The following is a 17245-nucleotide window of genomic DNA, read 5'->3' as shown; positions in this document are numbered from 1 at the left end:
TAAAAAGTCAAGTCAAGTCAAGTCAAGTCAACAGTATTTATAGAGCACTTTCAAACAGCCATCGCTGCATACAAAGTGCTGTACATGGAGCAATTTAACATGCACAATAAACAGTAAGACAAATCGGTAATAAAGGCGGTAGAAAGCACCAAACAGTAAAACCAAGAACAAATCTAAGTCATGCTGAGTCGAATGCCAAAGAATACAAGTGAGTTTTGAGGAGGGTTTTGAAGATGGGCAGCGAGGAGGCTTGCCGAATGTTCAGTGGTAGAGAGGGACCAGCAACAGAAAAGAACAATCCCAAACCTTTTTCCCCGGCTCCTCCCAATAACTTCCCCCACACTTCCATTTTACCCAGGAAAAAAAGCGTTTATCCTTAAACCATTAACTTGAACAACATCCGAGTAAGTCACATCAAAGGGGGTACTCTAACTTTACCCAAATGGTCTCATGTTTGTTTGTTTTTTAACGCTGCACGCTTTTCGGTAAAACGTAGAACTTGAAGAAAGTCTCACGTTTCCCTTGTTTTTGTTCCGACTGCTGCTACCTAGCTGGGAGCGTTAGCTTCGTTTTCTGGTAAACACGACAAGCGCGTTTACGCCTAGAGGGCATCTCGCTATTTGAAGGGGTAAACTGCCGACTTCTTGTGTTGTAGTCGACAGATAAGGTCACTTCTTTAACCGTACATCCTTCCAAACATGCCATTTTTTTTGTGTTTAGTATGTCAGTAGTTTAGCCACGCATGGAGTGCCTCAGGCTACGAAATAATTACACTTTCCAAAGAAGCATGGGGTTTTTACTGTTTAACATGAACGCTCACGTTAGAAGATTGTCAAGTGTAATATTTTAATGGAGCCGACGGTTTTTTTCATTGTAGTGGTTGGAAAGTGGGAAGAAACTTATCTGCAGGCTCCAGTTATTATTCGGTGATTACCTGCATTTTACTGACAGCATTCCAATTTTTTTTAATGTTTATCCCATTTGAATGTAAACTTTAGCAGCGTATCTATACACGTCCACTATAAGCTGCAATTTTACAGTTCTGTAATCTTATTCTACATCGTTCACAACAACCTTTACAAATTAAGTGCAAACAACAGCTGGAAATTACCTTTTTTTCCAACATGTATTATGTTTGCAGATGGTCATTCCTCCTCTTCTTACATTACGCTACTCACAAAAGATAGTTGAACTTTCAGCTGAAATTTCAGAATGAACCTGAATTTAATCTTTACCATTACAAGGAAGCTTAATCAAACTAAACGTCGGAGCCGACATGTTTCATGTTTAAATGCGTTTTGCACAGCTTGCCCTTTTCTATTCATGACAGGTCTATATTATTTATTTTGTTTTCGAATGACCCTTTTTCCTTTCTGTGACTCTGATGTGAATTTTGCCATTCAGCTCCTTGTTAGAGACTTGAAATGTCACCAGAAAGTCCAATATTATTAACGTTTTGTGAGTTGTGTGTGAGTGTGTGTGTATATCACTCGTGGTCTATGATAACTGTTGAGTTTATTAGTAATCTAATAACAACTTTTTTATACTTTTCAAGATGCCCATGATTGACCCCTCCACCTCCGCAATGACGCAAGCATAGCTCTGATGTTGTAGCAAAATGTCTCCCAAAGTGCCAAGCGGCCAAGGCAAAGGGGAATATTCGGCAGTTCAAGTCGCAGTCCGAGTGCGTCCGCTGCTGCCTAAGGAGCTTCTCCGCTGTCATGAGAGCTGCATCACTGTGGACCCCGAACTACAGAGGGTCACCCTGGGTCATGACAGACACTTTCTTTGCGACTTCCTATTTGAGGAAACCTGCTGCCAAGAGGAGGTTTATTCTGTGTCCGTCCAGCCGCTTATTGATGCTTTCTTCCAAGGTTTTAATGCAACAGTCTTTGCTTATGGTCAGACAGGCTCGGGCAAGACTTACACCATTGGAGAAGCTAATATCTGTAAGTTGTTCACCTTATCTGTATTTAGTCATAAAACGTGTTGTTTGTTATTCAGTCGCTTGATTTCCTTTGAACCATTCTGCTTACTATAAGATGTACTTTTTTAAAATTTGGCATGTGTTTTTAGCATCCTTTCGAGATGAGGAGCAGGGCATCATCCCCCGAGCGGTTGCAGATGTATTCAAGCTGCTGGATGAAAACGACCTCACGGACTTCTCTGTCCGAGTGTCCTATTTGGAGGTTTACAAAGAAGAATTCAAGGACTTATTGGAGGTGGAAACTGCAAGCAAGGACATCCACATTCGGGAAGACAAGGGCAACATTGGTATGGAACTTTATGTGTTTGTTCAAATAATAATACCTGCTCCAGACATACGCATTATTGTGCTAAATCCAACACTGTATTTTTTTTTAACCATTACTCGATTAATCGGTCGCTATAATACGATGATGGAAGTGTGGCCCAATTAATGCTACACTTTTTAAGCATTCAGCTTGGCTTTATTATGTACGTTATAGCTATGTTGTGGGCAGTGAATAAGTTTTATTGTTGTAGTAAACATTTTAAATCTCTCTTTTATAACTTTTTTTTTGTTTTTGTTCTCATGTCGATTTGTCTAGTGCTCTGTGGGGTCAAGGAGTGTGTAGTGGAGGGTCTCGATGAGGTGTTGAGTTTACTGGAATCGGGAAACACGGCCAGACACACTGGCGCAACCCAAATGAATCCAAACTCCAGCCGCTCGCACACCATTTTCACCTTGTACATGGATCAGCGGCGGGGAAGTTTGCGTCTCTACGGGAGTGCCACAAGTGGCGGACCCCAAATGTTGTCTTCCAAGTTCCATTTTGTGGACTTGGCCGGCTCCGAGCGCATCTTGAGAACAGGCAACACTGGAGAAAGACTGAAGGAGAGCATACAGATTAACAGCGGTCTTCTTGCCCTTGGAAATGTTATCGGAGCACTCGGGGACCCCAAAAGGAAAGGCTCTCACATTCCGTACAGAGATTCAAAAATCACAAGGTGCTTTTCTAATAATACCTTGCTAATGGAGCATATACATTCAATCTACAGTTTGGATAATTGTTTTATTTTCATCACTATTCCACCCAGGATCCTAAAAGACTCTTTGGGAGGGAATTCCAAAACCCTGATGGTAGCCTGCATCAGCCCATCATCGTCAGACTTTGACGAAAGCCTAAATACACTAAACTATGCCATGAGGGCCCGCAATATTCAGAATCGGGTCACAGTCAACTGCAAGCGGGAGCCCGATCGAATTGAAGGCCTGGAGCAACAAATCAAGGCCCTTCGTCGAGCCCTGGAAAACCGCCATCGCTCAGAGACACGTATCATTTCTCACGCCGATCCCATCAGGAGGCCGCGACTTGGCGAAGGAGAGATCAGCCGACTGCAAGTGCAGGAAGCCCACTATCGAACCTGTACTGACACTGCTTACAGGTTGTTATGATTTACAAGCTAATGTATAAATATCAGTAAGGTCATTTGTAATGTAGATTGTAGCTTCGTCTTTCAAATGCATCATCTTCCTATCATTGTCTCATATATCATGCATGTAAATACTTTGTATGATAGATTGCTACGCGAGCTGCAAAGTGAAGGAACGCTGACTGCCGAACAGAGTCTGAGAGTGAAAGAGTGGCTCTGCTCTGTGGAGGAGGAACGTAGTCGTCTGACGACCGCATCTGGACCGGATAGCGGTATCGAGAACAGCTCTACAGAAGAACATCTCGCTTTAAGAAGGGAAAGGCCTTCTGTCAACAACCAGGTGTGTCTCACTCCAACTTCTGCAGTTTAATTGGAAATAACTCCACGATTATCGATGGTTGAAGTTATTTTCTCATGTGCTCCAATGCTGGAGGATTCATTTGACCAGCGGTCACCAACTTTGTGCCGACAGGCACCAAGGTCCCACTAATTGCGAGACTAATAAAGTTTTTCTTAACCACCACATGAGTCACCCACAGGCCTGTAAAAAAAAAAAAAAACTAAACTAAAAAAACTCACTTGCAATGCGATTTTGTGATTACCTAGGAATGTTGTAAAAGTGGTCATTTGAAAATCTGAACACTTGCAGAGATTTTGAGAAATAAAGTGCCACTTACTAATATGTTTCTGTTTATATAATATATTTAATATGTACTTTAGGTGGATTTTTTTTTTTGAAAGGTCATAGCTATAAATTACACTGCTTGGTAAAATCCAGATTGCACAAGCTTTTATAGGTTGAACTAAAAAACAAAAAATGATGTGTCAAAAATAAATTTAGGGACACATAAAGCCATCACTGATTTAAATTGACTGTTGACCAGCGTAATTATTGTGAGAAATAATGGCCAGTCTTTTCACAAATATGAACATTTTGAATTATTAATAACATATTATTCAACGTCCTTTGAGAAAAGAAGTAATTTTCTTTTAAAAAGGTTGGGGACCCCAGATTTAGTCAAAAGAAGTGCTTTGTCACCATTTTATGGCATCCTGGTGCCTAGATAATAGAGCATACCGTAATCAAGTGAGGAACTACATGTAGACAAAAGTAGCGCTTTTCTGCCATCTTGTGGCATCTCTGGACTGCATGCACTCAGCACTTCCACATTCGTTGTAACAAGGCACCAAAGCTTCCGACAAGGGGAAGACTCTATCGAGGAGCGCACTATTGATGTGGTGTATCCCTATAATGTAGCTCATCTTTAAAACCCGCCTCAAAACTCACTTGTATTTGGCATTTGACTCAGACTTGATCTTAGTTTTACTGTCTGGTGCTTTCTACCGTCTTTGTTGCTGATTATTGCTTTATAGTTGTATACATGATAATTGCTCCATGTACAGCACTTTGTATACAGCGATGGCTGTTTTAAAGTGCTCTATAAATACAGTTGAGTTGAGACTCCACCCAGTTCCGTCCTTCCCCTGTGAGGCAGACGGGTGTGGGTTAGGTGGTGGAGCTTCAAACATAGCCAGTGAGCAAGTTTAATTACTCGTAGATAAGAAGATTAAATCATCTTTTAAGATTGTCCAAGTATCTCTGATATTATTTCAGTCATTTTAATTATAACATTGTACTTGCTCAGCCTAATTGTAGAGCTTGTTTCCTTTAACCATTTGACAAAATGTATTCAATGGACCAAACCAAAAAAAAAAAAATAATAATAATCATGAATGTGAAATTCTAAGCACTGTTTAAAACACACAAAAAGTGAACATGTGCCACATCGTAATCTGTGTTTGTTTCACCCATGTTAACCCAGGATTCCGATTCTTTGGAGGAGAGGTGGAGCTACGAGCGTGACAGCGTGAAGGACGGCGACAAGGATCAAACTGTGGTCAGGCTACAAGCGCAGGTGCTGCATCTGGAGAGAGAGAATACAGACTTCCTGGCAGCTCTGGAGGATGCTATGGAGCAATACAAGCTGCAGGTCTGATAAAGCAAAGCTGCGTTCTTTCAAACCCCCCACCCTCACCCCCCTCCATTGCTAAGGAGCTGGCCGTAGATAGTTTGGTTTCACATGTAACACTCAGCTTACCTCTTGTTTTGTTTTTCATTAATCTTTTCACAACGGAAATTTGCTTAACCAGGAAAGGATCCAAAAAAATGGTTCTTTTTGCTGCTTATAATGCAGCCACTCTTGAGGACTTGCACACTGCAAGAATCAAGACAAGGGCACGGAAAATCCTCCTGGATCCCCCGCACCCTGCCCACCACCTTTTCCAGCTACTCCCCTCAGGCAGACGCTACAGATCCATGCGCACCAAATCCAGTAGACACTTAAACAGCTTCTTCCCTCTAGCCATTAACTCCTTAAACAGTCACTGACGTAGTCACTCTTCTTGTACTACAAATACTGCTACTGGTTACTCTAAAATGGTTCAATGATTTGTTGTTTACGATGATACTAATGCAGCGTGTTATACCGGAGACAAATTCCTTGTGTGTTCTACATACTTGGCCAATAAAGATGATTCTGATTCTGATCTGATTCTGATTATATTTCAGCTTCTTTAGATCATATTTGTGTGTTTTCGATCCCAGAGTGATAAGCTACAAGAGCAACAGGACCTGATTGCAGAGTTACAGGGTCTGCTAGCCAGTCCCGACGTACGCGGCTTGGGCCTCAATTTGTGCTCGCGGCCTCACACTGCCCCGATTAGCTCCATGCAGCAAAGCCAAAACGGAGCTTCACAGGTAACCAACCACGGCACTGAGTTTTCTGCTCTTCACCAAAAAAATGAACTTTTAAAAACCACTTTGCTTAAGTATCTTGGTTTTGTATTACAAATGTCCAGATGTACCTGGCTTAAAATATGCCTATCCACTTAATGTTGTCAGAAAGGTATAAATATGTTTTGTTTTGTTTTGTTTTTTGTCAACATTAGCTCATTATTTAACTGTAATGGGCAATTGAAATGATGTAAACACATATCTCTGTGTATCTGTGTGATGCTGTACATTTCTGGAAACTGCACTAATGCTCATAAAGTCAAGTGGCAATTGAAACGAAACACATCATTGTAAGTTCTTCTGCGTAAAAAAATATATATATACCAGTAAGCATTTTTTTGAACAGTTATTTTTGGGATCTCATTACATTGATGGTGTACCTAACAAGGTGACCAGTATATAATTATCTAAGTTTGCGTCTATTGGTTTACAGGTTGATGATCAGGATGTTTCTCTCCATGAGGAGCATAAGACCTCAAGTGGAGCAGATATCCATGGGACCGATGAAGACGGCGTGCAGTGTAACCATCCCAGAATGAGACAAAGGTTTGTCCAGAAAACGGCAGTTTCCAACTCGCATGATCAAGTTACAATGACAAACAGCTCAACACAGTGTTCGTGTCACCACTGTGATGTCACTATTGATGTCATATTTAATGACAGGCAGGTGAACCAAACCTGGACCAAGAAGGACGTGCTCTTGGGTGGACGAGCACTCGGTAGAAGAGCACCAGCATCTCATCTACCCGAGCCCGACCTACGTCTCAACCTAGCCAGAAAAGCATGTGAGTTTAATCTGCTCTTGATCTGCTTTGTGACAACAAGATATTTTGGCCCTCATTGTTTCAAAGAATGACTCGTAACCTGAGACTCAGCTAAACCAAAGCAAGTCATACAGTACATAGAGAAACCGAAACAAAGGTCATGCAGCACCTGTGTACGAGTGCACCTTCTATGTCTTGTTCGGTCACATGAACATAAAGATCACATTTGAAAAAAACATGAATTACATTCAATATCATTTCCCATCCTTTTATATATTTCAATAACCTTTCTATATTTTTCAGTATCATTCCACATTATTCATATCATTCCACCTTGCAATGTTTTCTCATTCAGCCTTCACACACCATTTCTCCAGAAATTGCAAATGTCTAATTACTCATCGTAATCTCCATGACTTCTCAGCCAACTCCAGTGTGGGTGAGACATCTGTACGCGATGCCATGAGGGGCTTTGAAAGTGTTTCAGAATCGGGCCTTCTTCAGGCCCAACAGAAGATAAGGGAACTGTCAATCACTATCCGCATGAAGGAAGAGCTCATCAAGGAGTTGGTCAAAACAGGTATACATTTAACACAATGTTCTTTAAAAAAAAAAAAAAGTAAGCGTGCTACCTCGTTTTGCATGCCATCTTTTACACTTCCACATACTGTATGTGATTTACCAGGCAAGGATGCACAGTCCCTGAACAGGCAGTACAGTCACAAGATCACAGCTCTGGAAAGCGAAGCTGTCCAGGCACGTCAGGAACTGCACGAGGCCCAAAGGCAACTTCAGGAGTTGGAGAGGCAGGAGAGAGAGATCAGTGCCACAGACAAGACCAGAGCTCAGGAGTGTCGACGGAAAATTGCGGCTGCTCAGAGCAAAGTTCAGGTGTGTCCGCCAGACAGTCTTTCGGCTGTGAAATCAATTCACAGACTCACATTATGTGTCAATATGAAATGACATACACTCAACAGCCACATCATTAATTACTGCTGAACGAGAGCAAGAGAAGGGTACATCCTCTATGACAATGAAGATTTTCAGTTAAAAAAATAAAAAGGTGATAATTGTAATCTGAAGTAGACTTTGAACAATTATTGTACGCTCATTATTGCAATATTATTACATTTGTGTTTGTGTGCACACAAATCTCATGTGCATTCAGTGGCATACATTTGTAAGAACAGATTGCTTCTCTATGGGATGCCATTATTAGAAGTGCATTTGGAGCTAAAGAAATTTGTTGAATGTAAATGGCGTTGTCAGTTTATTTGGTGAAAAGCATTTGAAAACGTCTCCAGTAATCGTAAATGTTGTTGATAAAGGTTCTCAGTCAACGTCACAGGGATACGGCCCATCTGGCTAATCTGCCGGCACAAAGCGAGCGCCGGGTGCTCGAGCTGGAGCGCAGCGTTCAGTCAATGAGGCAACAACAGGAGCTACTTCAGAAGCGACTGCGCCAGGAAAGTCAGCAGAAACGTCGCCTGGAAACTGAGATGCAGCGCAGAACTCACAGAGTCAAGGTTTTTTTTGGGGGGGGTTGATTATTTTTTTTGCCCTTTGGATCATTTTCACATTCAACAAAAAAAAAATAGCTGTTAAGATTGTCACACTTGTTCCCTATTAGGAACTTGAAATAAAGAATGAGCAACAGCAAAAGATTCTGAAGATCAAGACAGAAGAGATCGCCGCCTTCCAGAGGCAGAGACGCAGCGGCAGTAACGGTTCTGTCATCTCACTGGAGGAGCAACAGGTTGGGTCGCAATTATCTTGCCAGAGTTAGCCTTAAAATTCCATTATCTTCTGATGAAAGCTCACTGTTGCTACAATCCCACGTCTTGTGTGAGCAGAAAATAGAGGAGCAGAAACGATGGCTGGATGAGGAAATGGAGCGTGTACTGGACCAGAGACGAGGGCTTGAAGATCTGGAAGGCGAGCTCACGAAACGAGAGGAAATCCTGGCCAAGAAAGAAGCCCTGTTACAGGAGCGTAGTGGTCTGGAGACCAAGAGGCTCCGTTCCAGTCAGGTATTCAAACAGGAAATGAACACCGTTTTAACAGCGCGCTTCGTAAGGAAATAATGATACGTTTTCATTGGCTTCATCCGTCTCTGCAGGCGCTGAGTAAGGATCTGGTGACTCTAACAGGACGCATCGAGACCCTTGAGCACGAGTTGAGTGAGCGGAACGGCCTGCTTCGCAGCAGCAGCGCTCAGGACTCCCAACAGATTCGGCAAGAAATTTCCAACCTGCGTCAAGAGAAAGATTCTTTGCTGAAACAAAGAGTGGAACTGGATGATAAGTTGCGCCAGGGAAATCTGCTCTCACCTGAGGTCAGACTCTGCAACGCTAAACACTTTGGCACACATGTACAGTATGTGTGCATTTTCTCACATGACAAGCTTGAGGTGCACATTTAGGCACACTTTTATATTAAAAATGCTGTAGTAAAGTTTGTGGGACAGCATGCACCTCAATCTTTTTTCTTTGATTCAAGCAGGAGGAGCGAACCCTCTTCCAGTTGGATGAGGCCATTGAAGCTCTGGATGCTGCCATCGAGTACAAGAACGAGGCCATCACTCAAAGGCAGAGGCAGCTCCGGGCCTCCGCTAGCATGCTGTCACAATGGGAGATGAACCTCATGGACAAACTCAGCTATTTGTCTGCCTCCGAGACCAGAGCTCTCCTGTGCAAATACTTTGACAAGGTTTGTGGGGCTTTATTTTATATCACACGCAGGGTGTGGCATGATCGTGGTTTTTGAAACTCTCTTCAATGTTATTTACATTGTGTCAATTCAAGACAAAGGAAAAAAACATTCTCTCAACGCTAGGGATGTGACTGCCGGTATCAGGGCTGATATTGGACAAAGTACATCTGTATTGATCAAAATAAAATGCTGTGATACTAATAGCATATGAAACTTATTGCACAGCTTTTACGATACGCATATCATGATGGCAGTATTTTTAAGTTGAGAAGGTATGTCATTTTGCATTTCATGTCAAACTTATCAATGATGATATTGTGTAGTGCCGATAGGGCTGACAGGATATTCGTGCGCAGGTGGTGTCCCTGCGCGAGGAGGAGCGTAAGCTACAACTTGCGCTCGCCGAGCTGGAAATGCAGCTGGACGAACAGCAGCGGCTGGTACAGTGGCTGGAGAACGCTCTGGATCGCACGCAGCTCGACACCGACCGTCGGCTCACACAGCAGCAAAAGGAGCACGAGAGGAGCGTGCAGCTCTTACTACAGCAGTGTCGAGGTGTGCATCGCACATCGTAATTAGCATTCATTTAATTTGTATCATGTTTAAGGTGTTAAGATTATGTACGGTACATAGCGAAGCTGAGTTTTAAAAGAATTTTATGATACACCACCCGGATTTGATGTCACTGGATTGACTATGTGTACACAAGTATTCACATCATTCCCATTTTAAATCGAAATGATTCTCAATGTTCCAAAAATTCCCACAAACTAAATATTCCACACGTTTCACTTACATATTGATAGCACTTTTTTAAACCACGATCAGTCAATATAATTCCACATTATCCATCCATCCATTTTCCGAACCGCTTGATCCTCACTAGGGTCGCGGGGGGGTGCAGGAGCCTATCCCAGCTGTCTTCGGGCAGTAGGCGGGGGACACCCTGAATCGGTTGCCAGCCAATCGCAGGGCACACAGAGACGAACAACCATCCACGCTCACATTCACACCTAGGGACAATTTAGAGCGTTCAATCAGCCTGCCATGCATGTTTTTGGAACGTGGGAGGAAACCGGAGTACCCGGAGAAAACCCACGCAGGCCCGGGGAGAACATGCAAACTCCACACAGGGAGGCCGGAGCTGGAATTGAACCCGGTACCTCTGCACTGTGAAGTCGACGTGCTAACCACTGGACTACCGGGCCGCCCATTCCACATTATTTCAATTTCATTTAATATAATGCCACATGATGCCAGCATGCCAGACGTCTCATGCAATTTCTCCAGAAATGATATTTTCAGGGGGGTTTTCTTATGAAGTTCCCTACCTAGCTGGTAGAATTTGCAAACTTGTCTGTGTGTCCACGCAGAGCAAATGGACGAGGGCCTGGCAGGAAGGCAGCGGCAGTACGAAGGATGGATCCTCGGCCTCAGCAAGGAGCTTAACCACTATAAGGCAGCAAATCTGGAACTGAGCAATAAACTGAGGGAATTGAGCGTCTCTGCCAGCCAGCCAAAGGAGCAGCTCAAAGGTACATTTCAAGTATCATTTTCACAGGATCAGTCACTATCGACTTAAATTTTCACTGTCCTCTTGTTGTTGCTACCTACGCTGTAGTGCTCCCATGTAACAGTAAAACACAAGCTGTCAGTAACGTGGAGAACCACGGGGGAAGAGGAACACCAATGAGTGAAAAACCTCCAAAGTCTAGAGAGGAAATGCGGGAGCTTGTGAATGCCCCTCTTCCATCCATATGGAGGCGCTCTTCTCTCCCCACCGAGGAGCCCGCGGTGATGGAGGAGCTGTGGCTTCGAACGGCTTCAGACGGTCCCATGAACCGTGTTGTCCAAACCGGGCTGAACTCGTCCAGCGTTCCGACATTGCCGCCCGCTACGAAGTCTCGGAGGGAGTCCCGCCGGAGCAGCCTTCATGTTAGCCCGCTCAATTCAAACAATGTTTTCATAGACTTCAGGAAGAATCTTGCCTGAAAAACATTGTTTTATTTTTTGACTGTAGAATACCTTTGATATTGTTTACTAAGGTTTCCAAAAGAATTGTTTGCAATTTTATGTTTTCATATTCATATTTCGTATTTAATTGTTTAATGGACTTATTTTTATACAAAGCACTTTGACTATGGTAGTTCCTGTGTTATTAAGATATATGAGGTATGGCCCTATAAAGTTGAATTGGCTGATGTCAGTCATTGGCATTAATCGAAAATTAGGGTTATTTTATGGTTGATGGAGGTGGCAAAAGAACTCACACTATGTACTTAAGTGGAAGTACAGGTACCCAGTCAGCAAAATTGGTCTGGCCTAGCTCTGGGGCAGACACGGCACATACCTCAATGAATGACGGTCCTGCAGTGGCCCACGTCTGGCATCCATGATGTGGGCCGCATTCGGCCCAGATCTGACCCGCATTGTAAAACCATATCTGGCCCTACTCCGGCCCGACGCTGGGCCAGAACAGGTTCCTGATATCAGCCTGAATTCAACCTCAACTAAGCCACATCTTTCATGAGCCATATTTGACCCACATTAAAAAAAAAGTCTCAAAAACGACTGTTATAAAAATATGTTTATTGTCATAATTTGTGAACCTCACATATAACTCCACATACACTGGAAAAATGCACTTTTCTTTATTTAACAGTGAACACAAAGTCCAAATTGGGATGCAGCTTACTCTTGAACGGTATTATTCTGTCCATCAAATTGTTGCGCTCTCCATGTCCTCTTTTCTTCTCATGCTCTCCTTCCTGTCACCATCCCGATCAGGAGCCAGATGTAGCCATCTTTTGATTGTGACATCAATTTCCTGGTCTGAGGCCCAAGATGTTAGGCTGTTAGGTCTCACAGCAGCTGTAAGAACTGTAAGAAAACAAGAATGAAATTTTTAGCCGAAAAAAACGACCATGTATGGAAAGGCATTTTTGGACGAAATTTTTAGCCGAAAAAACCACCATGTATAGTAAAGCGTTTTTAGCCGGAAAAAATGACCATGTACAGTAAGGCGTTTTTAGCCGAAAAAAAATGACCATGTACAGTAAGGCGTTTTTAGCCGAAAAAAATGACCATGTACAGTAAGGCGTTTTTAGCCGAAAAAAATGACCATGTATAGTAAGGCGTTTTTAACCGAAAAAACGACCATGTATAGTAAGGCATTTTTGGACGAAATTTTTAGCCGGAAAAAAAACGACCACGTATAGTAAGGCGTTTTTGGACAAAATTTTGAGCCGAAAAAAACGACCATGTATAGTAAGGCGTTTTTAGCCGAAAAAAATGACCATGTACAGTAAGGCGTTTTTAGCCGAAAAAAATGACCATGTATAGTAAGGCGTTTTTAACCGAAAAAACGACCATGTATAGTAAGGCATTTTTGGATGAAATTTTTAGCCGAAAAAACCACCATGTATAGTAAGGCGTTTTTAGCCGAAAAAAATGACCATGTATAGTAAGGCATTTTTGGACAAATGTTTTAGCTGGAAAAAACGACCATGTATAGTAAGGCGTTTTTAGCCGGAAAAAAAGACCATGTATAGTAAGGCATTTTTGGACAAATATTTTAGCCGGAAAAAATGACCATGTATAGTAACGCGTTTTTAGCCGAAAAAAAACGACCATGTATAGTAAGGCGTTTTTGGACGAAATGTTTAGCCGAAAAAAACTACCATGTATAGTAAGGCGTTTTTAGCCGAAAAAAATGACCATGTATAGTAAGGGTTTTTTGGATGAAATTTTTAGCCGAAAAAAACGACCATGTATAGTAAGGTGTTTTTAGCCAAAAAAAATGACCATGTATAGTAAGGCGTTTTTAGCCGAAAAAATGACCATGTATAGTAAGGCGTTTTTGGACGAAAAAAACGACCATGTATAGAAAGGCGTTTTTAGCCGAAAAAAACGACCATGTATATTAAGGGGTTTTTGGACGAAATTTTTAGCCGAAAAAAACGACCACGTATGGTAAGGCCTTTTTTGGACAAAATTTTTAGCCGAAAAAAACGACCATGTATAGTAAGGCGTTTTTAGCCGAAAAAAAATGACCATGTATATAGTAAGGCATTTTTCGCCGAAAAAAACAACCATGTATAGTAAGGGGTTTTTGCACGAAATTTTTAGCCGAAAAGAACGACCATGTATGGTACGGCCTTGATAGTAAGGCATTTTTGGACAACATTTTTAGCTGAAAAAAACGACCATGTATAGTAAGGCGTTTTTAGCCGAAAAAAACGACCATGTATAGTAAGGCATTTTTAGCTGAAAAAAATGACCATGTATAGTAAGGGGTTTTTGGACGAATTTTTTAGCCAAAAAAAACGATCATGTATGGTAAGGCCTTTTTGGATGAAAAAAACGACCATGAATAGTAAGGCATTTTTGGACAAAATTTTTAGCCGAAAAAAACGACCATGTATAGTAAGGCGTTTTTAGACAAAAAAAACGACCATGTATAGTCAGGCTTTTTTAGCCGAAAAAAACGACCATGTATATATAGTAAGGCGTTTTTAGCCGAAAAAAAAAAAAAACGACCATATATAGTCAGGCGTTTTAAGCCGAAAAAAACGACCATGTATAGTAAGGCGTTTTAACCCGAAAATAACGACCATGTTTAGTAAGCCTTTTTAACCCAAAAAATACGAACATGTATAGTAAGGCGTTTTTGGCCGAAAAAAATGACCACATATAGTCAGGTGTTTTTAGCCGAAAAAAAACGACCATGTATAGTAAGGCGTTTTTAGACGAAAAAAAAGACGACCATATATAGTCAGGCATTTTAAGCCGAAAAAAATGACCATGTACAGTAAGGCGTTTTTAGCCGAAAAAAATGACAGTAAGGCATTTTTAGCCGAAAAAAACGACCATTTCGTCAAAAACGCCTTACGATATACATGGTCGTTTTTCCATCCATCCATCCATCATCTACCGCTTATCCGGGGCCGGGTCGCGGGGGCAACAGCTTTAGCAGGGAAGCCCAGACTTCCCTCTCCCTAGCTACTTCTTCCAGCTCTCCCCGGGGGATCCCGAGACGTTCCCAGGCCAGCTGGGTGACATAGTCTCTCCAGCGTGTCCTGGGTCTTCCTCGGGGTCTCCTCCCGGTGGGACATGCCCGGAACACCTCACCAGGGAGGCGCTCAGGGGGCAACCGAATCAGATGCCCAAGCCACCTCATCTGGCTCCTCTCGATGTGGAGGAGAAGCGGCTCGACTCTGAGCCCCTCCCGGATGACCGAGCTTCTCACCTTATCTCTAAGGGAGAGCCCGGACTCCCTGCGGAGAAAACTCATTTCGGCCGCTTGTAACCGGGATCTCGTTCTTTCGGTCACGACCCATAGCTCGTGACCATAGATGAGGGTTGGAACGTAGATCGACCGGTAAATTGAGAGCTTCGCCCTTTGGCTCAGCTCCTTCTTCACCACGACAGACCGATACAACGTCCGCATCACAGCAGACGCTGCACCGATCCGCCTGTCGATCTCCCGCTCCCTCCTGCCCCCACTCGTGAACAAGACCCCAAGATACTTGAACTCCTCCACTTGGGGCAAGATCTCCTCCCCGACCCAGAGGGGACACTCCACCCTTTTCCGACTGAGGACCATGGTTTCAGATTTGGAGGTGCTGATCTTCATCCCAACCGCTTCACACTCGGCTGCGAAACGCTCCAGTGAGAGTTGGAGAGACCCGTTTGAAGGAGCCAACAGCACCACATCATCTGCAAAAAGCAGGGATGCAATACTGAGGCCCCCAAAACGGATCCCCTCAACGCTTCGGCTGCGCCTAGAAATTCTGTCCATAAAGGTAATGAACAGAATCGGCGACAAAGGGCAGCCTTGGCGGAGTCCTACCCCCACTGGAAACGATTCCGACTTACTGCCGGCAATGCGAACCAAACTCTGACATCGGTGGTATAGTGACCGAACAGCCCGTATCAGGGGGTTCGGTACCCCATACCCACGAAGCACCCCCCACAGAACTCCCCGAGGGACACGGTCAAACGCCTTCTCCAAGTCCACAAAACACATGTAGACTGGTTGGGCGAATTCCCACATACCCTCGAGGACCCTGCTAAGGGTGTAGAGCTGGTCCACTGTTCCACGGCCGGGACGAAAACCACACTGCTCCTCCTCAATCTGAGGCTCGACTTCCTGACGGACCCTCCTCTCCAGCACCCCTGAATAGACCTTACCAGGGAGGCTGAGGAGTGTGATCCCTCTGTAGTTGGAACACACCCTCCGGTCCCCCTTTTTAAAAAGAGGGACTACCACCCCGGTCTGCCAATCCAGAGGCACTCTCCCTGTTGACCACGCGATGTTGCAGAGGCGTGTCAACCAGGACAGCCCCACAACATCCAGAGCCTTGAGGAACTCCGGGCGGATCTCATCCACCCCCGGGGCCTTGCCACCGAGAAGCTTTTTAACCACATCGGTGACTTCAACCACAGAGATAGGAGAGCCCACCTCAGAGTCCCCAGGCTCTGCTTCCTCCAAGGAAGGCGTGTTGGTGGAGTTGAGGAGGTCTTCGAAGTACTCTGCCCACCGATTCACAACGTCCCGAGTCGAAGTCAGCAGCGCCCCATCCCCACTGTACACAGTGTTAGTGGTGCACTGCTTCCCCCTCCTGAGACGTCGGATGGTGGACCAGAATTTCCTCGAAGCCGTCCGGAAGTCGGCGTCCATGGCCTCACCGAACTCTTCCCACGCTCGGGTTTTTGCCTCGGCGACCACCGAAGCTGCCTTCCGCTTGGCCAGTCGATACCCGTCAGCTGCCTCTGGGGTCCCACAGGCCATAAAGGCTCGATAGGACTCCTTCTTCAGCTTGACGGCATCCCTTACTGCTGGTGTCCACCAGCGAGTACGGGGGTTGCCGCCACGACAGGCACCAACCACCTTACGGCCACAACTCAGATTGGCCCCCTCAACAATAGAGGCACGGAACATGGTCCACTCGGGCTCAATGTCCCCCGCCTCCCCCGGAACATGGGAAAAGCTCTGTCGGAGGTGGGAGTTGAAACTCCTTCTGACAGGGGATTCCGCCAGACGCTCCCAACAAACCCTCACAATACGTTTGGGTCTGCCAGGACGGACCGGCATCTTCCCCCACCATCGGAGCCTACTCACCACCAGGTGGTGATCAGTTGACAGCTCCGCCCCTCTCTTCACCCGAGTGTCCAGAACATGCGGCCGCAAATCCGATGATACAACTACAAAGTCGATCATCGAACTGCGGCCTAGGGTGTCCTGGTGCCAAGTGCACATATGGACACCCTTATGCTTGAACAAGGTGTTCGTTATGGACAATCCGTGGCGAGCACAGAAGTCCAATAACAAAACACCACTCGAGTTCTGATCGGGGGGGCCGTTCCTCCCAATCACGCCCCTCCAGGTCTCACTGTCATTGCCCACGTGAGCATTGAAGTCCCCCAGCAGAACAAGGGAGTCCCCAGCAGGAGTACTCTCCAGCACACCCTCCAAGGACTCCAAAAAGGGTGGGTATGCTGAGCTGCTGTTTGGTGCATATGCACAAACAACAGTCAGGACCCGTCCGCCCACCCGAAGGCGGAGGGAGGCAACCCT

The 17245-nt window shown here is 44.4% G+C and overlaps 1 protein-coding gene across 2 annotated transcripts; it reads left to right on the top strand.

The window, feature by feature from the left end:
* The first annotated feature begins 285 nt into the window (after positions 1-285).
* Positions 286-12251, top strand: kif7 (kinesin family member 7). 2 transcript variants are annotated; one of them, XM_086107480.1, is made up of 20 exons: positions 286-404; positions 1556-1949; positions 2077-2274; positions 2571-2970; positions 3061-3408; positions 3544-3736; positions 5220-5387; positions 6002-6154; positions 6624-6736; positions 6854-6975; positions 7379-7534; positions 7640-7845; positions 8283-8480; positions 8585-8710; positions 8808-8984; positions 9074-9289; positions 9457-9663; positions 10023-10221; positions 11040-11201; positions 11288-12251. In XM_086107480.1, exons 2-20 carry the CDS (start codon positions 1619-1621, stop codon positions 11656-11658), a joined length of 4044 nt encoding a protein of 1347 aa, XP_085963606.1. In that variant the 5' UTR covers positions 286-404; positions 1556-1618; the 3' UTR covers positions 11659-12251. The 2 variants fall into 2 exon arrangements, with proteins under 2 accessions (XP_085963606.1, XP_085963605.1); XM_086107479.1 differs by having other exon boundaries at positions 9454-9663.
* The last annotated feature ends 4994 nt before the right edge of the window (positions 12252-17245 follow it).

The sequence above is a fragment of the Hippocampus guttulatus genome, chromosome 3 (genome assembly GCF_054856545.1).
Source record: "Hippocampus guttulatus isolate MCC_2025c chromosome 3, RoL_Hgut_1.0, whole genome shotgun sequence".
NCBI classification, from domain to species: domain Eukaryota; kingdom Metazoa; phylum Chordata; class Actinopteri; order Syngnathiformes; family Syngnathidae; genus Hippocampus; species Hippocampus guttulatus.
This window is presented reverse-complemented; position numbering and strand designations above follow the sequence as displayed.

Bases quoted from the DNA above. Each gene is read 5' to 3' on its own strand.
- kif7 (XM_086107479.1), top strand. From the start codon at position 1,619: ATGTCTCCCAAAGTGCCAAGCGGCCAAGGCAAAGGGGAATATTCGGCA. The intron at 1,950-2,076 runs GTAAGTTGTTCA...ATGTGTTTTTAG, and splicing joins CATTGGAGAAGCTAATATCT to CATCCTTTCGAGATGAGGAG. The intron at 10,222-11,039 runs GTGTGCATCGCA...GTGTCCACGCAG, and splicing joins CTTACTACAGCAGTGTCGAG to AGCAAATGGACGAGGGCCTG.